Source organism: Molothrus aeneus, chromosome 8 (genome assembly GCF_037042795.1).
Source record: "Molothrus aeneus isolate 106 chromosome 8, BPBGC_Maene_1.0, whole genome shotgun sequence".
Taxonomy (NCBI): domain Eukaryota; kingdom Metazoa; phylum Chordata; class Aves; order Passeriformes; family Icteridae; genus Molothrus; species Molothrus aeneus.
This window is the reverse complement of record NC_089653.1, coordinates 2,138,161-2,160,099: the sequence shown is the minus strand read 5'-3', so window position 1 is coordinate 2,160,099 and position 21,939 is coordinate 2,138,161. Positions and strand designations below refer to the sequence as shown.

Below are 21,939 nucleotides of genomic sequence, written 5' to 3'. Positions count from 1 at the left end.
TTAATGTTTATGTTTGTCTCGTGGCCGTTTTTTTACCCACCTTACAACGAAAAGAGAAACAAGAGGGGAAAAAAACCAAACAAAAACGAACACACTCTGAGTAACAGTGTCTGCCACAAGGTTTGATATCATCACCAGGCCTGAGTCACGCTGGAGAGCCGTAGTTTCTTTTGGATAAGCAGTGCCAGATGTTGTTGTTCAGATGCTGCTGTGCTCACCCACGTGCCCCAGAGAATCACAGAGTCCTCTCACAGTGGCCCCAGCTCTGGCCCTGCTGGGCCCAGGAGGGCAAGGGGAAGCTATCCATAGCATTTCCCACTGTGCCCCCCATCCCTCCACCTCTCCACAGGGGCTCTCCTCACAGGAACACCCTCCAGATGAACTTCCTAACTGACAGGCATGTAAAAAAAAAAAACCCAAATGAAAACCATAAACATCCTTTTTTCCTTTTAATCAGCACTGATAATGAAACAAACAGAAAGATAAATTGCCCTGATCCCAAGCCAAGGATAAAACTGCAGCAGAAATAAGGCTCCTCCCAACATGTGTTCTGCTGAAAGGCAACAGCATCACAAGTCCACGGCCATTTCAAAAGGCTGGTGAGGAAAGAGGGCTCTGCTGGCAGCAGGGAGCCTCTCCCCTTCCTGTTTTGCAAAGAAAAAGGTAGTACAAGGTTGGCTGGTGATCCTGTTTTGTTCCATGCTGAATAAAGTATTTTACCATCCACTCCCAGAGAGGATGTTCAGTCAAGGATCCAGAAACGTGTTGATGTTGCAGAGCTGAGAGCCTGGCAATAAGTTAATCCTCAGGGAAGTCTGCAGGTGCAGGACATCCTCCCATCCCCACATCCTCAATTTCCAGCTAGTCTGCAAAATGTGAGCAGTACAGAGCACTTCTCCATGGAAACAGGTAGTTAAAAATCGAAATCCGAGCGAGAGAGGTTCACTTCCAGTCCCAGGGCAGTGGCAGGGTGGGAGGCAAGGGCAGGGATCCTGCACACAGTTTCATTTCTTAAGGCACTCCTGGGGCTGTTGTCTGGGTGAGCATGGCCTGCTCTGCAGGATGTGGTTTCCTCCAGGCTCCTCAGGCTTTCAAGGAATTTGGTGAGTCAGGAACAGGATCTGGAAAAGGCAGACCAGGGGTGTTAGTCCAGCTAACAGCTGAAGGGATATCATTCCAGAAGTGACCAAACTCTGCTTCTGTGTGGAAAACAGGGTTTAGGTCCTTCCCATCTTTCAAGCTACCAAGTTTTTGATGTCACCAACTGTAGCATGACGGGGGGTAGGACAGTTGGGACAGATGGAGACGAGAGATCTCTGCAGCCAGGTCAGGAACTTGGGGTTTATTGCAAAGGGCCTGGGTGCAGAGCCCTGCTGGGAGCTGCCAGGCACAGCTCAGAGCAGGACTGAGAGAAGAGAGGGGGAGAGAGGATGAGAGGGTAGGAGAGTAAAAGGGGTAAGAGAGCAAAAGCATAAGAGAGTAAAAGGGGTAAGAGCGTAAAAGGCAAGAGCTAAGAGACAAGAGCTAAGAGCATAGAAAGTAAGTGAGTGAAGTTCCCATTACAATACAATAAATCTTCTTCTGTGTTGAATATTCTAATTCTCACTAACCAATCTAGTACAAGATACAAATTCCATAGGATTTACATACAGCCTATAAGAATCATTACAGTACCATACTGTGCTACATTTTAAACCCTAAAAACTCCTCTTTGGGCCCCTCTGCCAAGCTGTAGGGTCTGCTCTGACCCTTGGGCCTGTCTGCAAGCAGAGGGTGTTGTTTCATCAAAAGGGGATTACTTTCAGTTTGGCTACATCATTGTTTTCCCGTTGTTCAGTAACTGAGGTATCTCAAAGCTTGCTTTCATTTCAATCTCACTTTCCTGTTTCATCCTCCCCAACAACCCACACCAATTTTCCTGCTGATATTCAACCCCCCACTTTCCCCTTCCCTCCCCACCCTCTCCAGAGGTGCCGAGCGTTGCCAATCACTCACCCAGGGTGGGGAAGAAGCAGTCGCCGGGCCCGGGGGGGGACAGGGGGGTGCCGGGCTCGGAGAGCAGGTGCCGGCCGGACTCGGAGGGCAGCCTGCGGGCCACGTAGTGCAGCTGGGGCCGGGGCCGGGGCTCCGAGCTGCCCGCCGGCCCCGCCTCGAACACCGGGTTCTCAATGCCCTGCGCGCTGCTGAGGGCGGGAGAGGTGTTGGCATCTTTATTGCAGCTCGGGTTTTATATCCCCAGCGGGGAAAAAAAGCTTTTTTTTTTGGCTGAGCGTTGGGAACAGGTAAGCAGGGCAAGGGAGCAGGTTCAGGCAGTGGGATCTTGGCTGAGAGTAAATGGGGAGCCCAGGGCAGAGGGAAAGTGGTTTCAGGCCATGGCATCTCAGCTGAGAGCAAATGGGGAGCCCAGTGCAAGGGGAAAGTGGTTTCAGGCCGTGGCATCTCAGCTAAGAGCAAATAGGGAACCCAATTCAGGGGGGAAAGTTCAGCCCCTGAGACCAAGTGGTCTCAGGCCATGGCATCTCGGCTGAGAGCAAATGGGGAGCCTAGGGCAGGGGGAAAGTTCAGCCCAAGTGGTTTCAAGCAGTGGGATCTCAGCTGAGAACAAATAGGGAGCCCAGGGCAGGAGGAAAGCTCAGCCCAAGCGGTTTCAGGCCATGGCATCTCAGCTGAGAACAAATGGGGAGCCCAATTCAGGGAGGAAAGTTCAGCCCAAGCAGTTTCAGGCAGTGGCACTTGGCTGAGAGCAAATGGGGAGCCCAGGGCAGAGGGAAAGTGGTCACAGGTTATGGCATCTCAGGTGAGAGCAAATGGGGAGCCCAGGGCAGGGAGGAAACTTAGCCCAAGTGGTTTCAGGCAGTGGGATCTTGGTTGAGAGCAAATGAGGAGCCCAGAGCAGGGGGAAAGTTGAGCCTAAGTGATTTCAGGCCATGGCATCTCAGCTGAGAGCAAATGAGGAGCCCAGTGCAGGGGGGAAATTCAGCCCAAGCGGTTGCAGGCCATGGCATCTCAGAGCAAATGGGGAGCCCAGTGCAGGGGGAAAGTTCAACTAAAGTGGTCTCAGGCCATGGCATCTCAGCTGAGTGCAAACAGGGAGCCCAGAGCAGGGGGGAAAGTTCAATCAGAATGGTTTCAGGCCATGGCATTTCAGAGCAAACAGGGAGCCCAGGGCAGGGGGAAAGTTCAGCCCAAGCGGTTTCAGCTCTTCCTGGAGTGCAGGGAGGGAGAGGCAGGCCCTTGAAAAACGGAAGGAGGCACTTTCCACATGGAGAGAAGGAAGAGAAACAGGGATTTCCCAGAAATGGAAAGGACTCAGGGTGGGGGTAACACCAGCACCCCTTTCATTCTGCTGGGCTGGGGATTTGTGCCAGATCCAAGGGGAAGGAGGAGAGGACAAGCCCTGTGCAGGGTCTGGGATGCAGGCTGCAGGGTGTGTGAGGAGCTGGGAGCTCGTGGGTTCCTTACCTATCCATCCTGACAAGCTCATGGGCACCTGCCAAAGACAAAATGTGTGGGGTGAGTGCTGGCAGCACAAGGCCCAGCACCAGGCCCAGACCCACTGCCAGGGCTGGGTTCTGGTGTCTTATCCACCTCCAATTCCTCCTCTCCCTTTGCATTCCTCCCTCTCTCTGCTTCCACCTGCTTCTTTAGCCCTCTGCTTTGCTCCCAAACCTCCTCCTCTGCATCCCTGCCCTCTCCCACTCATTCACTCCCCAGATGGAGACCCCAGGCTCCAAAGAAGGGTCAGGGACACTCCTGCAGGGATGGAGTGAAGTGAGGTGCAGCTGCAGTCTGGCCCCATTGGTACCCACCACCCACCTGCGGCACCATCCTGGGGCTCTGCAAACACCACCTGGCACTTGGCTGCCCCTGTTGGGTTGGGCAGCACCAGGTCAGGCATTCCCTCACCCCCAGATCCCACAGCCTGTGTTACTGGGCTCTGCCTGGCTGAGATGCTCAAGTTTTGGCCCAAACTGTGCCAAAGAAAGGTGTTAGGTGGAAATAAGCTGGTCCATGGCACCTGAGAGGCAAACCCCCATGGATTTTGCCTGCCCTCTGGTGTGAAGCAGCATCCAGGTGATGCTTTGCAGATGGAGCTGGTGGGATGCCAGGCCCCTGCTAAAGGGGTGCCTGCAGGGTGTGGCTGTGCAAAGCACAGTTCCCATTCTTGTGGCTGGCACTGTGCCCTCCTGCTGCTGCACAAACCACTTCTCTAAAGGGCTCCTCTGAGCCCCACAGCCCCCACTGAGCTGGGAGAGGAAAACCACAGGGCCCCTCTTGCCCAAGGGCTGATGAAATGGCTCTGCCAGTTAAAGGTGGTGCCCCTTTCCGCTTCATTACTGAAATCTCTGGGAGCCAGGCACGGGCAGGAGTTCTGCCTCAGCACAGCCTGGGCTGCCAGGGCTGGGGCAGCAGAGGGGACACCTGTCCAATGGCCACAGACATGTCAGGGTCTTTTTAAAGAGGAAGGTGAGACAAAGTACAAATAATGGTCTTCAGTTGCTTAGAAGGCAAAGCTTCTATTTGGGGTGTGCAGTGGAGGGAGGGATGAGAAAATGAGATGGTTCTCACAGTGGATGTGGAGCAAAGGGCTCAGCAGGGAGCATCCTTACAGTCTCAGAGCCTCCAGCATGCTGCTGGTGTCCCCTCCTATCCCACACCAGCCTCAGGCATGCCTGGTGCTTCCCAGGACAGCTCCAGGAGGCTCCTGGCAGGGACCTGTCCTTGGGCCACCTCACACCACACCCGTGGGACCTGGGCCAGCCAGAGCAGCTGATCCCAGAGGGGCACATCCCAGCCAGCCCAGGAGGTGAGAGGGAGCCTTGGCACGTACGTCTGCTGCTGGCAGCTTGTCTCTGCTTGTAGATGAGGAGCAGGATGAGGGGCAGGCACAGGATGCCCACGATGCAGGCGCCCGTGGCCAGCGCGGCCGCCGTGATGTCTGCAACACAAGAGCAGAGATCAACCCAACCCTCCACCTTCCCTTCCCTTGGCTTCCCCAGGCCAAAATCACAGCATTGTTTAGGATGGAAGAGACCTTAAAGATCATTAACCCCGTGTTGCCTCAGAGCTGAGGCAGTGTGGCTCCCACACCACCAGGATGCATTGCCAGCTGTGGAGATAAGCTCTGAGGTGTCCTGTTAAAACCCCAACAAAACCCCTTCATTGCTGCAGGACATCCCAGGGTTTTTGGTCTTCTAGGTGTGAGGAGAGAAGCCCTGATAAAAGCTCCCAGCAGCTTTGGGGCACTGACTCTGACCCACTGCCAGCCTCCAAGTGCTCGGGCATCAAAGGGCTTGTTACCCTCTGCTAATTAATGTGCCCCTGGAGAATGTCACCCCCAGGGGCTCCCAGAAAGGCTGGCAGCCTGCAGGCACATCTGTGGCCATCAAGGTCCTTGTGGGATGGCTTGTGGTGAGGCTGAGGGCTGCTTAAATCAAGGGCAGGTTCAGTTCCTCTCCTGTGCATCCATGTGAGGAAGCAGCTCCTTTCCCTGTGTGCCTGTGTTTTGGGAGGGGACATTTTTCTCTTTTTTCCTGACAGGGCAGGGTGTCCCAGCACTTGAGACTGAAGGTTAGGGACAAGAAAGCACAGCTCATGGGGACTAGGAGCTGCTTGTCTTGTCTGGGCATGCTGCAAAATAATTTTAGCCAAATCTGCCCATTTAGGAGCCAGCAAAGGGGGACAGACAGAGCCACCCAGCTGCACAGTGAAGTGGGGGCATCTCCATGTCTAGACGCAGCCCTGGGGGAGCCCCACTTTGAGCACTCAAGCAAGATTTGGGTTTCCCCTGCTGAGGCAGAGGTGGCCCAGGCTCAGGGTGTAGCAAGAGGCTCCTGCACCTCTTTGCCTTTCTGTCCCTTCCCCTTTGCTCGTGGCAGCAGCCACTAAATCCCTGCTGTGGGAGGGGGCTCAGGTGCTTTAGAACAGCAGGGTGAGTGATCTCCATGGCTTCAGGACAGGCATGGCCAGGGGATGGGCTGAGGAAGGCTCTCCTTAGCCTGGGGATGGCCTGTCATGCACTCCGTGTTGGAGCAGCATTGGAAAGCACCCTCCCAACCCCAGGGTGTGAGGCTGTGTGTGGGCACTGGGGTGTTGGCAGTGATCCCTAGGGAATGCTTGGGCCAGGATGGCCAGCAGCACCTTGGAGAGAGGGGTTTTGCCCTTTACCTTTGCCGGTGGCAGTGTGAAATGTGCAGTTTTGAAGGCCTCCTTTGCCTGCAGAAGAGAAGAGAGAAGCTCAGGATTTGCTCAGGTCCCACAGAACTCCCGACCTGCTGGCTGCCCTTGCCTTTTCTCCCTAGTGTTGAGAACAACATCCCAGAGCAGCCCAAAGCAGGAGTTTAATCCTGGCAAATGCTCACTGATATCCCTGCTGCCAGACCCCCTTTGTCCATGGCAGTAGGGCCCATCCCTGACCATGCAGCCAATTCTATTTTTATTTTTTAGTCTAAAAGAAAAGGTATCCAACACTGCAAATCAAGGCCAGGAGATGCCTTCCCCTCCCTCCTGCCTCTCCCACTGGGCTGCTGTCCCAAGGTTATCTGTGAGCCCTCACCCAGGCTTGCACCACCAGCCAGCTCCTTTTAAGCTGAGCCTTGTTCTCCTCTCTGCCAGAAGGAGGTTGGAGAAGATCACTGAAACTATGTACCATGGATTTTATTGCATTCCAGCCTCTAGAGTTATTAAGATTATTTTAGTTGTTTTTTTTTTTTTTTTTTTAATGTTTCACTGCTCTCAAGCTCTAATTCAAACCTTCAACTTTGACTTCTGGAACCTCATCCAGAAGTGTCCTGCACTTCCAGCATCAGCGCAGCCACCTCCCCATTCCCAGAGCTGCATCCCCCACCTGGCACTGTGCCCTGGCAGGGCTGGCAGAGCAGCCTCACCTCTCTGGACCTCCCCATCCCCAGAGCTGCATCCCCCATCACTCTTTCCCTGGCACTTGCTAGCAGGGCAGCCTCACTTCTCTGGATCTGCATCTCCACAAAGCCATGAGCCACCTGCAGGGTGTGGGGCTTGCTGTGACCTCCCCATCCCCAGAGCTGCATCCCCCATCACCCTTTCCCTGGCAGGGCTGGCAGAGCAGCCTCACCTCTCTGGATCTGCAGCTCCACGAAGCCATGAGCCACCTGCAGGGTGTGGGGCTTGCCGTGCCCTTCCCTCCTGACCTCCACGGCGTAGCAGCAGTAATTCCCACTGTCCTGCAGGGTCACGTTCATCACCACGATGTGGAAGGCGCCGTGGTGGTCAAGGACAAACTCCACGCCGTGGTGGCCACTCTGCCTGCCCGGGGAGGGTTTCTGGGAGGCGTTGTGGTGCCTGCCCAGGTCGTGGTGCAGCTCCCTGTCGGTGACGTTGCGGATGTGGCGCTTGTCGGAGCAGCTCTGGTCGCCTGTGCTGCTGAAGTACCAGGTTTTGTAGAGCAGGTCGTGCCTCTCGGCCAGGGCACCGCTGACACGGCAGCTCAGGGTCACGTTCTGGCCCTCAGGGCACACACACAGCGAGTATGGAGTGGTGATCAGGAATCCTGCAGCTCGTCCTGCCAGGGACAAGGTACCAAGTCAGAGCCTGGGCTTACTCCGGGGTTTGTGGTGCTGAAATGGCTCCCAAGGTATTAAAGAGTTATTTTTCCCAGGCCCATGACTGAGGAAGTCAAGATTCCTCATTTCTGCTTCTCAAGGTTGTTTATTTTCTCTTATCTATCACATTCTTTCTCTGACCTGCTGAGATCTGTCCAGCAGGCCGGGTTGTGGCACAGTCCCTGCCCTTGGGGTGGTGTTGGCTTTTTATGCTAAAAACTACCTGTACTTTATTTACAATAATTTTCCAATACCTATCACCTATGTCAGACAGTCTGTCTCTAAACCAATCCAGAAGTGTCACCATCACAGCAGAAGGTGGTGGACAACAAAAAGAAGAAGACAGGACATGCCCAGATTCCTCCATCTTGCCTCTTGAACCCCCATTCTAACCCCAAAAATTGAACCCTCTTGAACCCCCATTCTAACCCCAAAAATTGAACCCTCTTGAACCCCCATTCTCACCCCAGAAATTGAACCCCAAAAATTCTACTTTTTCACCCCGTGATAAATTCACTAACATTCTGCTCAAACCCTTGTGGCTTGTAAATCCTCACACAAAGTTGGTAATTGTTTCCATGGGTTAACATCAAAGGCACAGGTGTTTTTGAGTCTGTGCCAAGGTCTCTGAGCCCCTTTCCAGGGTCTCAATTCACCCAGGGCAGCCAGAGGAATGTCCTGGGTTCTGACAGTAAAACTTTTTTTTGTAGCAAAACTGGCCAAAAAAGCACTGCAAACCCACCACCAGTGCTGGCAAAGGGTGGTGAGGCCCTGGCAGGGGTTGCCCAGAAGAGCTGTGGCTGTCCCATCCCTAGAAGTGTCCAAGGCCAGGTTGGATGGTGCTCTGAACAACCTGGGATAGGAGAAGATGTTGAAACTACATGATCTTTAACTCCCTTCTTAGCCAAACCTCCCAGGATTTTGTAATGGGGCTGGGAGCACAACTTCACCCTAGAAATCAACTCTGCAGGAGAGAAATGCTTTAAATAGAGTTTAGCACCTGCAGCAGGGAGGCAGGAGTGCCCTGGGGCCAGCAGAGGTGTGGGGCAGGGAGGCAGAGGAGGACGAGAGGAGGAGCAAGGCAGCAGGGTCATGGCTTGTGAGGGAGGAAACACGAGCACAGCTGGGCCTGCTACAAAAAAATCAAAGGAGCGAAAACAGAAAAGTTCTAGGAGGAGCAGTGGCCCCCCCTTCTCCCCCAGATGAGGCGGGGAGCAGGTCCCACCCTCCTTGTTTCTCAGCCCCCAGGGAGGAAAAGGGGGAACTGGGTGATGCTGATGCGAGGAGCTGCTGGAAAATGAAAACAATTTTCAGAAAGAAATTCTGGAATGTGGGCAGGAGGCGTGGCAGGAGAGTGGGAGCAGGAGGCATTGCTGGTCTTTCCCCAGCACGTGGGTGGGGGGTTCTGCTGGGTACGGGGAGCTGTGCTTGAGAGGAGGGAAAAGTGCAAAGCCAGGAGAGGTTTTGGTGCTCTGGCCCTGCCACTCCTTCACATTTGCAGAAACGCTAACATCACTTCAAAAGCAGGAGAAAAAGCAGATTCTGTGTTTATTTACTTCAAATTACTGTGGAAAAGAGATTTCTGGGGCTGGTTTGCAGCGGAGAAGATGTTACAAGGACAAGATGTTTCTTTTTATTTTGGTAACATCCTGTTGTGCCATTAGCTCCGCCGCGTTTCGCTTTGAGGTTTCTCACTTGCTATATCAAGGGTGTCAGTGACAGGCAGGGTGTGATGAGCCTGCCAGGCCAGGGCTCCCCACTGCTGGGCCACGCAGAGAGCACTGTGTCACCAGAGTGAAACCAAAATTGTGCCTCCCACCCCTGGTGGTTACCTCGGACTCTCGGGTGATGGTGCAGGAGCAGCCCCTGAGTCGCTGCCCGAGGGTGCTCTGCAGGGAGAGGGAGGCTTTGGGAGGGAGATCAGCCCCATTGCATCCCTGCTCTGGAGTCCCCAAAGGCAGGGCTGGTGTGACCTTTGCCTGACCACTCTGGATAATTGCTTCCTGCTCCCCCCAGCGCGTGCAGGGCACGGCCTGGAGCTGCTCTGCGCTGAGGTTTGTGTGGCCTCAGCTCAGCGCTGCCTCTTTCAGTCTCGTTTTCAAGCCCTGACTTCTCCTTCTCCTGGGCAGCTGCTGCTGCACAGCCAGGCTGGAGGGGTTCTGAGCACAAAAGGCACTTCAGATGTGCTCCTGATACCTGCTGCAAGGGGAAGTGCCCCATTCACATCGGGGCTCTCCTGGGAGCCACAGGAAGGGAAGCCAGGGCTCTATTGGAGGAAGCCACACTTCCAACACCTTCCAAAAGTATCTGCAGGAGTCCTTTGTTTTCCACACACCCCCCTCAGATGAAGTAGGGCTCATCCCCACGCGGTTTGTGAAGCTCTGCCTTGCTGAACCATCCAGCCTCCACCTCCAGAGCTTGATGGGAACCGTCTGGATGGAAAGTCAGCTCAGCCCACGCTTTCGGGGAGGGGCAGAGGTTACCACGTGTGCAACCTTCAGCATTACAGGCTCCCCTTCCTTCTCCTCAGCGGGGGAAGGCTCTCAAAAGCCTTGCAGTGGAGGGGAAAGCAGCTGGCAAGGCACGGTGCAGCCCAGGGCAGTGCCAGGGCAGTTGGTGCTCCCTCCCCAAGATGTACTGAGGCTTTGTCTCCGGCCAGTGGTGTTGTGTTGGTGGGGCACAGAGCCCAGTGCAGGGTTGGTACATCCCAGTGCTGGCCGGCATCACTCTCCTGACACCTGGGAACTCTGCTTTCAGACAAAGCAGAAACACAAAAAAGTGCAGAAACCTGTGCTGCTTGGCTGACCAACAGCTCAAATAAATCAGGATTTTATTCTGGGTCAGTGACCAAAAGCCTCTCCTGGCTGCTTCTCCTATGTTTGGTCCCTGGCCCTGGCAAGCAGGTGTTTGATCTGCCCTCCTGTGCTTGGCAGAAGTGATTTCCACTCTTTTCCTGATCCTGCAAGGGATCAGGTCATGGAGCCTTTGGAGAGGCTCACCTGCTGCAGAGGAGGGAGGCAGAGGTGGAGCAAGGAGCTCTGCTTGCTTTGCTTCCTCTTCTGGGAGTTCTTGTAGCAGGCTCACATCAAAGTGCCTCGAGCCCCATCATCACTGTGCTGTGACTGTGCCTCAGAGTTCTCAGCCAGGTGAGATGTGCAGGGGCACCCGTAGCTCTGCAGAAGTATCTCGAGCACCAAGGAAAGAGGAGACAAAAAAACCTGCTGGAGATGCCTGAGACACGCTAACAGCCCTCATCTCCTGCACCCCAGGGCCAAATGGCTTCCCAGCAGTGGGGTTCCCATCATCCAGGCACTGAAGGGAGCAGCCTTGGGGGGTCCTGCCTTGCTCCTCTTCCAGCACAGCCCTGGCTCAGGGATAGCACTTGGGATGCAATTTTGGGAAGCCCAGCTCAGCTGCCGTGCTTTAGGGGAAGAGGAGCCACTTCTCCATCCACCTTGCTGCCAGCATCCCCACGCTGGATGTCTCCAAGGGCTACTTCTCCATGAATCCCTGCTAAAATTAGCCAGGGGCTCAGGAAGTTTTGGCAGGCACGGGGTTGCGCAAAGCTCAGTTCCTCTGGCACCAGCCCCACGCTGAACATCAGCATCCAAGCTCGTTGCACTGCAGAAGGCCTGAAGTTCAGTCCCAGCGCCCCAGATGCATAAATGAAATCATCCAAATCCCTGTGGACATGCTGGGAATTGCTCCCTGATGACTCGGATGAGAAGCAAAATGTGGTTCAACCCACACCAGCCTTGCTGTCCCAGAGGAGAGGAGAAGGCACCTCTGGCCCCATTGCAGCAGTGGGGCACCTTTGGGGATCTTTTCCCGGAGAAATCGTGGAGGCAGCTACTTTGTCCCGGGAGAGAGGGTGAAGCCAAGCCCGATGCTCACCCCCGCCTGCGCAGGGCAGGGAGGAGGGATCGTGCTCCTTCCCAGCTTCCTTCTCCGAGTCGCCGTCCAGGGTGGGACCGCGCTGTTAATGCCACCGCCCCCGCTGCCTGCCTGGCCCCGGAGCCCTGGACGGAGCCGCTGCCTGCCGGGGCTGCTGCGGAGCCAGGCGTGAAGCAGCCCCTTCCCACAGCATCCATCCCATTGGGAAGCGCTCCCAGCACCGGGAAACGCTCACTCCGGGCCAGGGCAGCTCGGTGGCCCTGGCTGCCCACCCGGCGCATCCCGGCGGAGCGCAGCATCCTTAGAGAGGGCATCCCAGCCCCTCTCGCACAAGTCCCCTATCTCTCTCTCTCTCTCTCTCTCTCTCTCTCTCTCCAGAGAGCACCTCTCCAGCTCCCCCTGGGCTGTTGGAGGGGTCTCTTCTCCCCGTGGCACAGCCGGGGATCCCACCGTGCCAGGGAAAAGTGCCGTGCGGGAACGGAGCAGCTTTTCCAGCCAGCGGGAGGCTGGCGGGGACAGGGGGCTGCTTCCCTTCCACGCATGTTAGATCAAAGGAGAGGAAGAAAACAAAAAAAAAAACCCACACTCAGAGTTTTAGAACAGCAGTTCCCCTGCAGCCCCTTCACCCCAGCACCGTGTGGAAGGCTGGCTTGATCCTCCGCACACCAAAACCAGGGGGGGAGAGAGCGAATAATGCCCCAAACACTCCGGATTGCTTGTGCCGGAGCACAGCCCCGGCGGGGAGAGTTTCTGCGGGCAGGGAGGAGAGCAAAGCGAGCCGAGCTTACCGTGGGAGGCGAGCAGGCAGAGCGCAGCCAGGAGCAGCCCGGGCCGGGGGCACGCTGTCCCCATGTCGCAGGGGTGGCCGGGCTGAGGTGGCTTCTGCCGAGCCACCGCACGCTCTGAGCAGCCCCGCAGCCCCAGCCGGACTGGGACACACAGGAAATTTCATTGCGATTCGCAATGCAGCGCTGCCGAGAACGGCGAGCACCCCCCGGAGGTGAGAGACTGCAGGGAGCGCCCGGGGTGGGGATGGCTCCGGAGCCCTCCTCCTCCGCGGGTGCCTCTGCTGGGTTTCTTCCCTTACAGCCTCGCTTAGAGCCCGCTGCGTGTGGTTTTGGGGTGCTAAGGAGGGTGCTCGCCGTGCCAAGGGACTTGAGGGTGATGGTCTCCATCCCTTTTCCCAGAAGGAGCTGATTCCTTGGGCCGGCTTGTAACTTTGCTCACAATTAATGTTTTTGCCTTGTTTGTGAGGATTAAGGAGGCAGAACCTCCTGGGATGGATCCCTGCAGTCCTGGGATGAGCGGGCAGCAGGTACAGGAAGGGGTTACTCAGAGCAATGCCGACTTGGAAAAGGAAATGGAGCTTTCCCAAAAAAAAAAAAAAATGGGAGCAAAGCCCCATCTTCCCCCTCCTAAAGCCCATTTGCACTTTGCCCTGAAATAGCAAAGCAGCCCCGTGGTCTGACACATAACCCCTCCTGGAACTTCTCTCCAAATTCCAAAGGCATCAACAAAACCTCTGGCTGCAGCTGAGAGCTGAGAGCTGCCTCATTTCCAGTCAGCCTTCCCTGGAAAGCGGAGCCCAGAGAACGTGGAGTTTTGCAACCTGCAGGAAATTTTGTTGCCTGCCTGCTCTGAATCTGGAGTGTGCAGGGAAATAAAAAAGTACCTAATTACGGTGTGGCATTGTGGCTTTTACAGCAAACATGGCTGTGATGCTCCTGCCAAAAATGTAATCCTTGGCTGACTGGGAGAAATTTATTGCTGGGGGCAGGTGTGGGCATGAAGCCCAGACATGCCAAGGAAATGGTTTATTGTTCCAAACCCCCAGCTCTGTGCTGAGCCCTCAGGCAGAGCGGTGTGCCATTGTCACCTGCCTATCCCAGGTGGGGTGACAGCCCTGTAAGACAGCCAGGAGAGCCAGGTGCCTGTGCAGGGCCAGGGACCACTGGAAGAGGCTGCAGTCCAGCTGAGCCTGACCAGCAGTGAGGTTGTGGTCAGCAGGGAGGTGGTGGGACCATGGGAGGTCGGTCCAGGTGTCCAAGATGCTCAGTTTTGTTCTACCCTTGAGCCGTGGCAGCATCATCTCTGGGATTTTCCACCTTTATTGCCACACTTGTTAGTAGCAATCAAGGTGTCCCCAATGGCAAGGCAAGGACTCGCACACACCAAAGGCAGGGAGGCACAGTGGGGCTCAGTGCCTGGTTTTCCCTGTGCCATGGGCTGCTCCCTGGTGTTGCCAGCAATGGCAAACTCTGAAAAGGGGAGGGATCCCACAGAGACACACTTTGCTTGGGAACAAGGGTGTGATTAAATCTCTGATTAATCTCTGTACCCAGCTGTCACCTGCAAGTGCGTCTGAAGACACGGCTCATTTCATTTGGAGCCCTGCATGCTTTTTGTGTCTCTTGGCACTGCTGAGCCATTGTTGGTCACTGACCTTGACAGATCCAGCCTTGATTGCCCAGCAAATGCCTCCACAGTGCTTACCACGATGTCCCGTGTCCCACAGGCCACCACCACAGTGTACGTCACCGTCCTGGACGAGAACGACAACGCTCCCGCCTTCCGGCAGCAGCTCTACGAGGTGACCCTCGACGAGGGTCCCTCCACCCTCAATGCCACCCTGGTCACTGTGCAGGCCCTGGACCAGGACGAGGGACCCAACGGCACGGTGGCCTACGCCATCACCGAGGGCAACATCTTGGGTACCTTCCACATCGACAACGCCACGGTCAGTACGGCCGCCGGCCCCGCTCCGTGCGTGTCCCTGTCCCGGTCCCTTCACTGCCAGCTGCTCTCCCCTGTCCTTGCAGGGGGAGATCCGCACGGTGAAGGAGCTGGACTACGAGATCAGCCACGGGCGCTACACCCTGGTGGTCACAGCCACCGACCAGTGCCCCATCGTCTCGCGCCGGCTGACATCGACCGCCACGGTGAGGAGCTGACGGGGGGGTTGCAACACCCTGGCCTCTCTGGGGTCAAGGAGTTCCCACTTGGAGAGCAGTTTCACATCTCCTTCCCAGTGGTCACCAGTTGCTTTTGCCAGCTGTGGCCGGTTTGCCCAGTTGCTGTCGCCTTGCTCCCTCAAGGGTGTTTCAAAAGAGGGTCACGCACAAGAGATGTTTCTGGGTTAATTAGCCTGGTTATTTGGTTCTGCAAAGACATAGAGAAACTCCTGGAGCTCCTCTGAAGTTGCATTATGTTTTCGTGAGATGTCCTCTTGGCCCTTGAAGGGACAGCAGGGAGTGAAGCATTGCTATAGCATTAATTTCAGCTTCATCTTTATCTTTTCTTGCTATTTATGTGCTTTGAAAATTCCTTTTTCCCTTGTAAGGAGGTTATTTAAAGCCTCTAGTCATTTTTATGATGCTTTTCTTTGTAGCTCTTTCTATTTTCCCTGGGCCACGGTGACCTGAACTTAGTGCACTGCTCAAAGACTGGGGAGGGCAGGCGAGCAGCTCCAAAGCAAATATTTTGCAGGAATAGAGTGCACTGATTATTTTTGTGACCAAAACCAAAATTTGACAAATTGTACGGCACACCCAGATTGATTTGGTGGACTGCAGGTGTCAGGGATAGGTTAAAACTTCCATCTTGATTGCCATGGACCATTGTACCTCACCCTGACATCAAGTCACAGGTTTTGTAATCCCCCAAAAGGAGATAAGTTCTTGTGTGTGAAGGGAAAAAAAAAAAAGAAAAACTTAAGGGGAGGTACCAGTGTGGGAAATTTCTATGGATAAAATCTGTCCACACAAGCCTGGCAGTGGGACTCCATGCCTGGACAAAGGGAAAGCCTTCAGATGTGGGCATCTGATGGTGCTGGGGATGGCTTCCTGGCCCAGGACAGAGCCAGGGTTTAACTGCAGGCAGCGAAGGCACAGCTGCCATGCACTGCAGGCGAGGGCAGATCTTCCCCTGCACTTGGCTCAAGCAGAGACACGAACTTGGAAACCCCTTCAGCAGCAAGCACCAAAGCCAGGAAGGATGGAAACACCCTCCCTCCACTGCTCATGGAGTTTGTGCCAGCAGTGTACAAAAACACAGCTTTTTGGAGGAGGTTTAGGGATTATTTGAGATCCCCAGTGATGGGAAGTCCATCACTGAGATAAGGCATGCCAGTGTTTGTTTTCTCCACTGCTAGGAAACAGAGCAGAAACTTGGATGTACTCTCTGTAAAGATTAGATTTAACCAGCAGCAAATGTCCATCTGGTGGGTTTCACTGTTCTTCAACCCAGGAGGTCAGAAACTCCTCATTTCCAGTGTCTTTCTCATAACCACCTGTACCACCAGTGGTGGTGGTGGCTTTATTGGGACAAGGATGCAACCTGTCAGTTTTTTAAAGTTTGCTCAGCATTAGGAATTAAGTATTTGTTGGAGGAAGAGGAGTGAGCCAGTGTGCAGCTGGCTGCAGAGATCGCGTGTCTCCAGTCTCATCTCTGTGGTTTTGTCCCACTTGGGTGTGGATGTGGAGGACATTGGGCTTTTGGGTTGAGTTCCCACTGTGGTGTGTGGCCCAGAGGTTTGGCAGTGTGCACAGTGGAGTCCTGTAGTGTGCATATAGGGTGGGCACGATCAGGAATAACCAAGTTTGAATCTCTGAGCTGTGAGCTGGATGTCAGGTGAACCCAGAAAAGCCAGAAATACACCAGGTGTTTTGCCATCCACAGCTTCCCATGCTCATGGCCAGCAGGGTGCTCTTCCCTTCCCCTTCCACCCCTCTCCTCTCACAACCCTCATGCTTCTCACCGTGGCCGCAGGTGCTGGTGAACCTCAATGACATCAACGACAACTGTCCCACCTTCCCGCGGCCCTACGAGGGGCCCTTCGATGTCACCGAGGGGCAGCCCGGCCCTCGTGTCTGGACTTTCCTGGCCCATGATGGGGACTCGGGACCCAGTGGACAAGTGGAATACAGCATCATCGCCGGGGACCCCCTGGGTGAGTGGGGACATGGGGTGTCCCCTGTCCCCCTAGCTGCCCTATGGAAGAGCCGGGCTCGCAGGAGCTCGGGGAGGAAGCGCTTCAGAAAAGCCATCCTCCCTCCCAGCTCGGCCTGTCGACACCAGGAAATCCTGTTTTGAGCAACAGGAAACTTAACCTGTTCGTGCCTGGGCAGGGGGTGGCTGGGGCTGGTGGAGGGAAGGGGGGAAACTGCTAAACAATAAAGGCAAAAAGAAGGCAAAAAGGCAAAAAAACAAAGTGCAGAAAGAGAAACCGAGCCTTGTCCCCAAGTCCCTGTGGGGTTTGCAGGGTGTTGGGGGACCGAGTTGCTCTCCAGCGCTCACAGCTCCACCAGCACCATGGTGCAGATGGCAGAGGAGCTGGGGGCATTCCTAACCATGGATCATCTGGATGTCCCTCGGTGAAGGGAGTGGTGACTGGTCCAGAGAATCTGGAAGGTGGTGACCAGTCCCATCTCCCAGCTAACCCTACTGCAAAGTTTTTCCAGAACAAGCAGGACAAGGCCCTTTGGCTCGTGGGGGATCTGTGCTGTGTAGCCCACCCTGCTCTGGCCATCCCAGGGCATGGAGGGGCTGTTGGCATCTTCAGAAAGGCCCAGAAAACAGAGACAGGCACCTCTTATTTGGCCATTCACCCCATCCCGGTCTCCTGCTGCTCCCTGGGAGTGCACCCAGCACAGTCCCCAGCTGCCAATCCTCCCGTACCTGCAGTAACAGGGCATGGGCTTGCCCCAAACCTGCCACGCTGCCCCAGCTCCCAGACAGGCCCCTCCCTTGGGGAGCCAAAGCACGGTGAGAGCCAGGGCCTGCTGTCTCTGGCAGGGGAATTTGTCATCTCCCCGGTGGAAGGAGAGCTGCGGGTGCGGAAGGACGCCGAGCTGGACCGCGAGAACATCCCCTTCTACAACCTCACCATCGCCGCCCGCGACCGGGGCGTGCCTCCCCTCAGCTCCACCGTGAGTCCCCAGGCTGGCACGGGGGGCTCTAAGCTGTCCCCTGTGCTTAGTTCCTTCCCTTTTGGTCTCTGGCTTTGTTCTCCTCCCCTCCACCTCCTTCTCCTTGTCCTGATTCCTTTCCATCCTGGGCTGAGTTGGGGAAGCCCACCTCTTGCCCGGGGAGTGCAAGAAAAGGATGGGAGGCCTGGAAGCACGTGCCACATGCCTGCCCTGCTTCTCTCCCTGGCAGATCCTGGTGGGTGTCCGTGTGCTGGACATCAACGACAACGACCCCGTGCTCCTGAACCTGCCCATGAACCTCACCCTGAGCGAGAGCGCCGCCGTCTCCAGCTTCGTCACCCGCGTGCTCGCCCGCGACGCTGACCAGGGCCCCAATGCCCTGCTGACCTTTGATATAACAGCAGGGAACACGGAGAATGCTTTCTACATCAACAGCACTGTACGGCCCAGGAGAGGGTGGAATGCTGGGATTATGGGGGTGGGAACCCAGCTGTGCTGTCTGGCATCCTTGTCCTGGCAGGAAATACCCCAGGGGAAGCATTCCTTGCACCCCACGTGGTGTTTTCTCCCTTGTTTTTCCCTGGTAGAGTGGCTAGAGTGGCATTGTGGTGTTTTCTCCCTTCTTTTCTCCCAGTAGAGTGGCATTGTGGTGTTTTCTCCCTCGTTTTCCCTGGCAGAGTGGCATTGTGGTGTTTTCTCCCTTGTTAGAGTGGCATTGTGGCGTTTTCTCCCTTGTTTTCCCTGGCAGAGTGGCGTTGTGTACGTGAACCGCCCGCTGGACAGGGAGCGGGTGGCCGAGTACAGGCTGACGGTGACGGTGAAGGACAATCCCGAGAACATCCGCAATGCCAGGCGGGTAATTACGGACACTGCCAGGGCCTCCAGCGGGGCAGGTGGGGAAAATGGCCGAAACCAAGCACTGCCCTTACCCACGGTGTTTCTGATAGCAGCCCCATCCCCAGAAAGAACCTGGGGATCACAGGGAGGGGGCTACAGCCCCATTCCCAGCAGGGAACAGGAGCAGTAGGATCGAGGGCAAGTCTGAAGTCATTTGTTGACTCCATGCAACAGCAGTAGATGTCATGGAAGGTGGGACAATGTTGGGCTGGAGAGCTGGACAACCACAATGATAGTTGAGCATCCTTTGACTGCCCCAGAGAGGGAAGGTGAGCTCAAGGAAAGGACACTATGGTCATTGCCCTCTTGTCCCAATTTTCCTTTAGGATTTTGACCTGCTGGTCATTTCCATAGCGGATGAGAATGACAACCGCCCCCTCTTCACCCAGAGCTCCTACCAGGCTGAGGTGATGGAGAACTCGCCCCCTGGTAGGTCTCTCTTCACTCCCTTATGTGGCTCTTGGGGACTCCCTTCAGGGCTGGATGAGGGGAGATGTCTCCTGGCCGTGGTGGAGGAAACAGGACATTGGCAGGGCAGGGCTGCAGCTCATTGGGACAGGGATGCTGAGTTTGAGGAGCTTGTGCCTTGATGAGCCTTGAGGAGACCATAGCTTTGGTTCATGCTGCTTGTGGAAACCCTTCCTGGCACAGGTCAAAAATGGGCACTGTTTGGGATTTGCCCAGCTGCAGCAGGTGCCTGTGGGATGAGCAGAGCCATGGGGGCAGCCTTGAGGGCACCCACCTGCCCAATGCCCTGAAGAGGATGGGCTGCCATCACCCCATCACCTGGAACTGCCTTGCTCCAGGGGTTAGAGATTGTTAAAAGAGTCCAGCCTGTCCAGATAGACGTTTCCCAGACAAAGAGCTAGAAACACTATTCTTATTATTTTGTTTTGCCTTCCTGCCATTTAAATTGCTCCCTGCTCCAAGACTTCAGGTATCCTGTCCCGCCATTGAGCAACATCTCAAGCAGAGGGTTTGGGTGCCTCCAGGTGACACCCTCGGTGGCAGGGTGCTGCTGCCACCCCTCTGATGGATGTATCTGTCTGTTTGCTTTTAGCTGGATGTCCCACCACCTCTCCTGGGCCTCGCGAGTCGGTCTGCAAGGCTGCAGCAGCCACCCCCCAGTGCCTCAAACCCCATGAGGCCCGGCTCTGTCACCTCCTCCATTCATTCATTGTTGTCCCTCATGTGTCACCAGGGTGGGAGGGGGACAGGGGGGCCCTCCAGGGGACTGCCACCCTCCCTAATGCTTTTCTTGTCTCGTCCAGGGACTCCTGTCACAATGCTCAATGGCCCCATCCTAGCTCTGGATGCTGACCAGGGCAGCAATGCTGTGGTGACCTACGAGCTCCTGAAGGCATCCCCAGACCTCTTTGTTATCAACAACAGGACAGGTGGGGTGGCTCAGCTGTTCTTTCCCCAGCCCAGGGCCACCAGGTCCCCATATGGTCTGCCACCAGGTTTTTCCTTCTCCAGGTGTGGTTTCAGTGAAGCCCGGTGGTGTGATCGACCGAGAGGCTTTGCTGGACCCTCACCTGGAATTCATGCTGGTGGCTCGTGATGTGGGGGGGCTGAACAGCACGGCCAGCCTGGCAGTGACCATCCTGGATGACAATGACAACCGCCCCATCTTCCAGCCGGCATCCATCACGGCGCGGCTGTTGGAGAACAGCCCTCCAGGTCAGGACTGGATGTCAGGGTGGGAAATGGGGTGACCCGGGTGTCCCCTTGGGACTGTGAAAATCCAGCTCCCAATGACACAGTTGGCCAGGATGGAGTCAAAGGGAAAATCTGGGAATTGAGGCTGCCCATGTCACTTGATATTTGCCTTGGTACCAAGGCCTGGTTGCTGCTGCTCTCCAACCCTCTCTTGAGAGGGCTGTGTCCCACCTTTCCAGGCTTCTCCGTCCTCCAGGTGACAGCCACGGATGCTGACAGTGGCCTCAACCAGCAGCTGGACTACCGCATTGAGGGTGGTGGCCAGGACAGGTTCCTGATTGATGCCAGCACGGGGGTGATCCGCGTGGCCAACATCACCATTGACCGCGAGGAGCGCGACGCCTACCGGCTGGTGGTGGTGGCCGTGGACCAGGGCACGCCGGCGCTGTCGGGCACCGCCACCGTCAGCATCCTCATCGACGACGTCAACGACTGCCGGCCCGAGTTCATCAACCCCATCCAGAGCGTCAGCATCCCCGAGTCAGCTCCCCCTGGCACCGTGGTGGCCGAGGTGACGGCCATCGACAGGGACCTGCACCCCCGCCTGGAGTACTACCTGCTGGGGATCGTGGCCCGCGATGACACGGATGCACTGGTGCCCGATCAGCAGGGAGCGTTCACGGTGGATTTCAGGACAGGTAGGAGAGTGGGAAGGGCGGAGTGGGCAGTGTGGACCCCTCTCCTCGTTTCTGCTTCTACTTCTTCTCTGCCTGGAGGTAGGTGTCCGAGGTATGGGGCGGTGGTGCTCCTCTCCTGCCTCCCCGCTGTCTCACCCTGCCCTGTCTTCTCTTTCCTGTCTGACTGACTTAACTTTGCTTTCTTTTCCTGCTCTCAGTTTTGTCTCTGTGTCTGTGCTCATTCCTGTCTCCGTGCCACCATGGCCTCCTCCATCTCACCCATCTCCACTGGCAGAGTTGGCCTCCGCTGGGGGCCGGGGGCTGCTCAGCCTTGGCAGACTGCACCCAAGCACCTTCCCTGGGGGAACAAGGGGCACTCCAGGGCAGGTCGTGGGGCTCCTTTGGGGAAGGAGGGCCAGGAGCTCCTCACATCTCTTTTGGAAGCACAAAGCTGATTCAGGACAGAAAAATGACCTTGTTGGAAAGGATACAGGACAAGGTTGTTAAAGATGCTGAGCTCAGGTGGATGGGGTTGTGCAGGGGAGCAGCAACAGCTGCTCCCAAACCCCTTTTGGATGTGCAACTGGAACTACCTGAGGCTGTGTGGAACAGGCAGGTAGGAAGGACATGGAGAGCACGGGGAGAGCAGTTGTCTCTTCCTGTAGTTCTCAAGTGTTTTCCTCATTCACCCTTTGGAGAGGCAGGAGAACAAGCGTGGTGCAGGATGCAGCAGTGGACTGGTACTCACCTCCCTGCCCAGGCAGGGGCACAGGCACAGCCTGTGACATCCATCTTTTTGGGGTTCCCAGGAGCTGTGAAGATCAAAACTCCCCTCAACCGTGAACTAGTGGCCACCTACGAGGTCACCATCTCTGTCCATGACAACGCCAGCGAAGTCATCGACCGCTCGGTCAGCGTGCCCAACGGTAAGGGTGGGCACAGGGACTGGCACAGCCCTTCCCAGGCACCAGCGCAGCTTCTGGGTAACCAGCAGCTCTCCCGCCTTCCTCTCCAACCTGACCAGCAATATTTCCAGTGGGACCAGTCCTGGACAAGCTCCCATCAGGTTCAGGTTCTCCCCTGAGGACTCCTTTAGAGAATGTCCCAGACATCCCAGGGCTGCAGTGGGTGTGGAAAGGACTGTGTGCCCATAACCTTACCATGGCAGGAAAGGACTGTGTGCCCATAACCTTACCATGGGAAGAAAGGACTGTGTGCCCATAACCTTACCATGGGAGACACTCATCTCTTCATTACCATTCCCGTCATATCTTGCCACCCCACTTTGGGTAAATTCAGGCT

General features: G+C 55.8%; 2 protein-coding genes across 3 annotated transcripts in view; one reads left to right on the top strand and one right to left on the bottom strand.

Moving 5' to 3' along the window:
• Positions 1-21,939, top strand: part of CDH23 (cadherin related 23) — a 224,500-nt gene that overhangs the window by 191,094 nt on the left and 11,467 nt on the right. The window contains exons 38-48 of the mRNA XM_066554157.1: positions 13,990-14,211; positions 14,294-14,413; positions 16,242-16,422; positions 17,268-17,401; positions 17,631-17,840; positions 18,150-18,257; positions 18,625-18,727; positions 19,570-19,695; positions 19,778-19,981; positions 20,200-20,658; positions 21,447-21,563. Coding sequence (XP_066410254.1) covers positions 13,990-14,211; positions 14,294-14,413; positions 16,242-16,422; positions 17,268-17,401; positions 17,631-17,840; positions 18,150-18,257; positions 18,625-18,727; positions 19,570-19,695; positions 19,778-19,981; positions 20,200-20,658; positions 21,447-21,563 — 1,984 coding nt within the window. The remainder of the gene's footprint in view (positions 1-13,989; positions 14,212-14,293; positions 14,414-16,241; positions 16,423-17,267; positions 17,402-17,630; positions 17,841-18,149; positions 18,258-18,624; positions 18,728-19,569; positions 19,696-19,777; positions 19,982-20,199; positions 20,659-21,446; positions 21,564-21,939) is intronic.
• Positions 437-12,453, bottom strand: VSIR (V-set immunoregulatory receptor). Of its 2 annotated transcripts, none has more exons than XM_066554488.1 (7): positions 12,263-12,453; positions 7,094-7,540; positions 6,169-6,216; positions 4,832-4,939; positions 3,463-3,490; positions 1,996-2,183; positions 437-1,121 (listed from the first exon to the last, which is right to left on the bottom strand). In XM_066554488.1, exons 1-7 carry the CDS (start codon positions 12,324-12,326, stop codon positions 1,084-1,086), a joined length of 921 nt encoding a protein of 306 aa, XP_066410585.1. In that variant the 5' UTR covers positions 12,327-12,453; the 3' UTR covers positions 437-1,083. The 2 variants fall into 2 exon arrangements, with proteins under 2 accessions (XP_066410585.1, XP_066410586.1); XM_066554489.1 differs by having other exon boundaries at positions 1,996-2,180.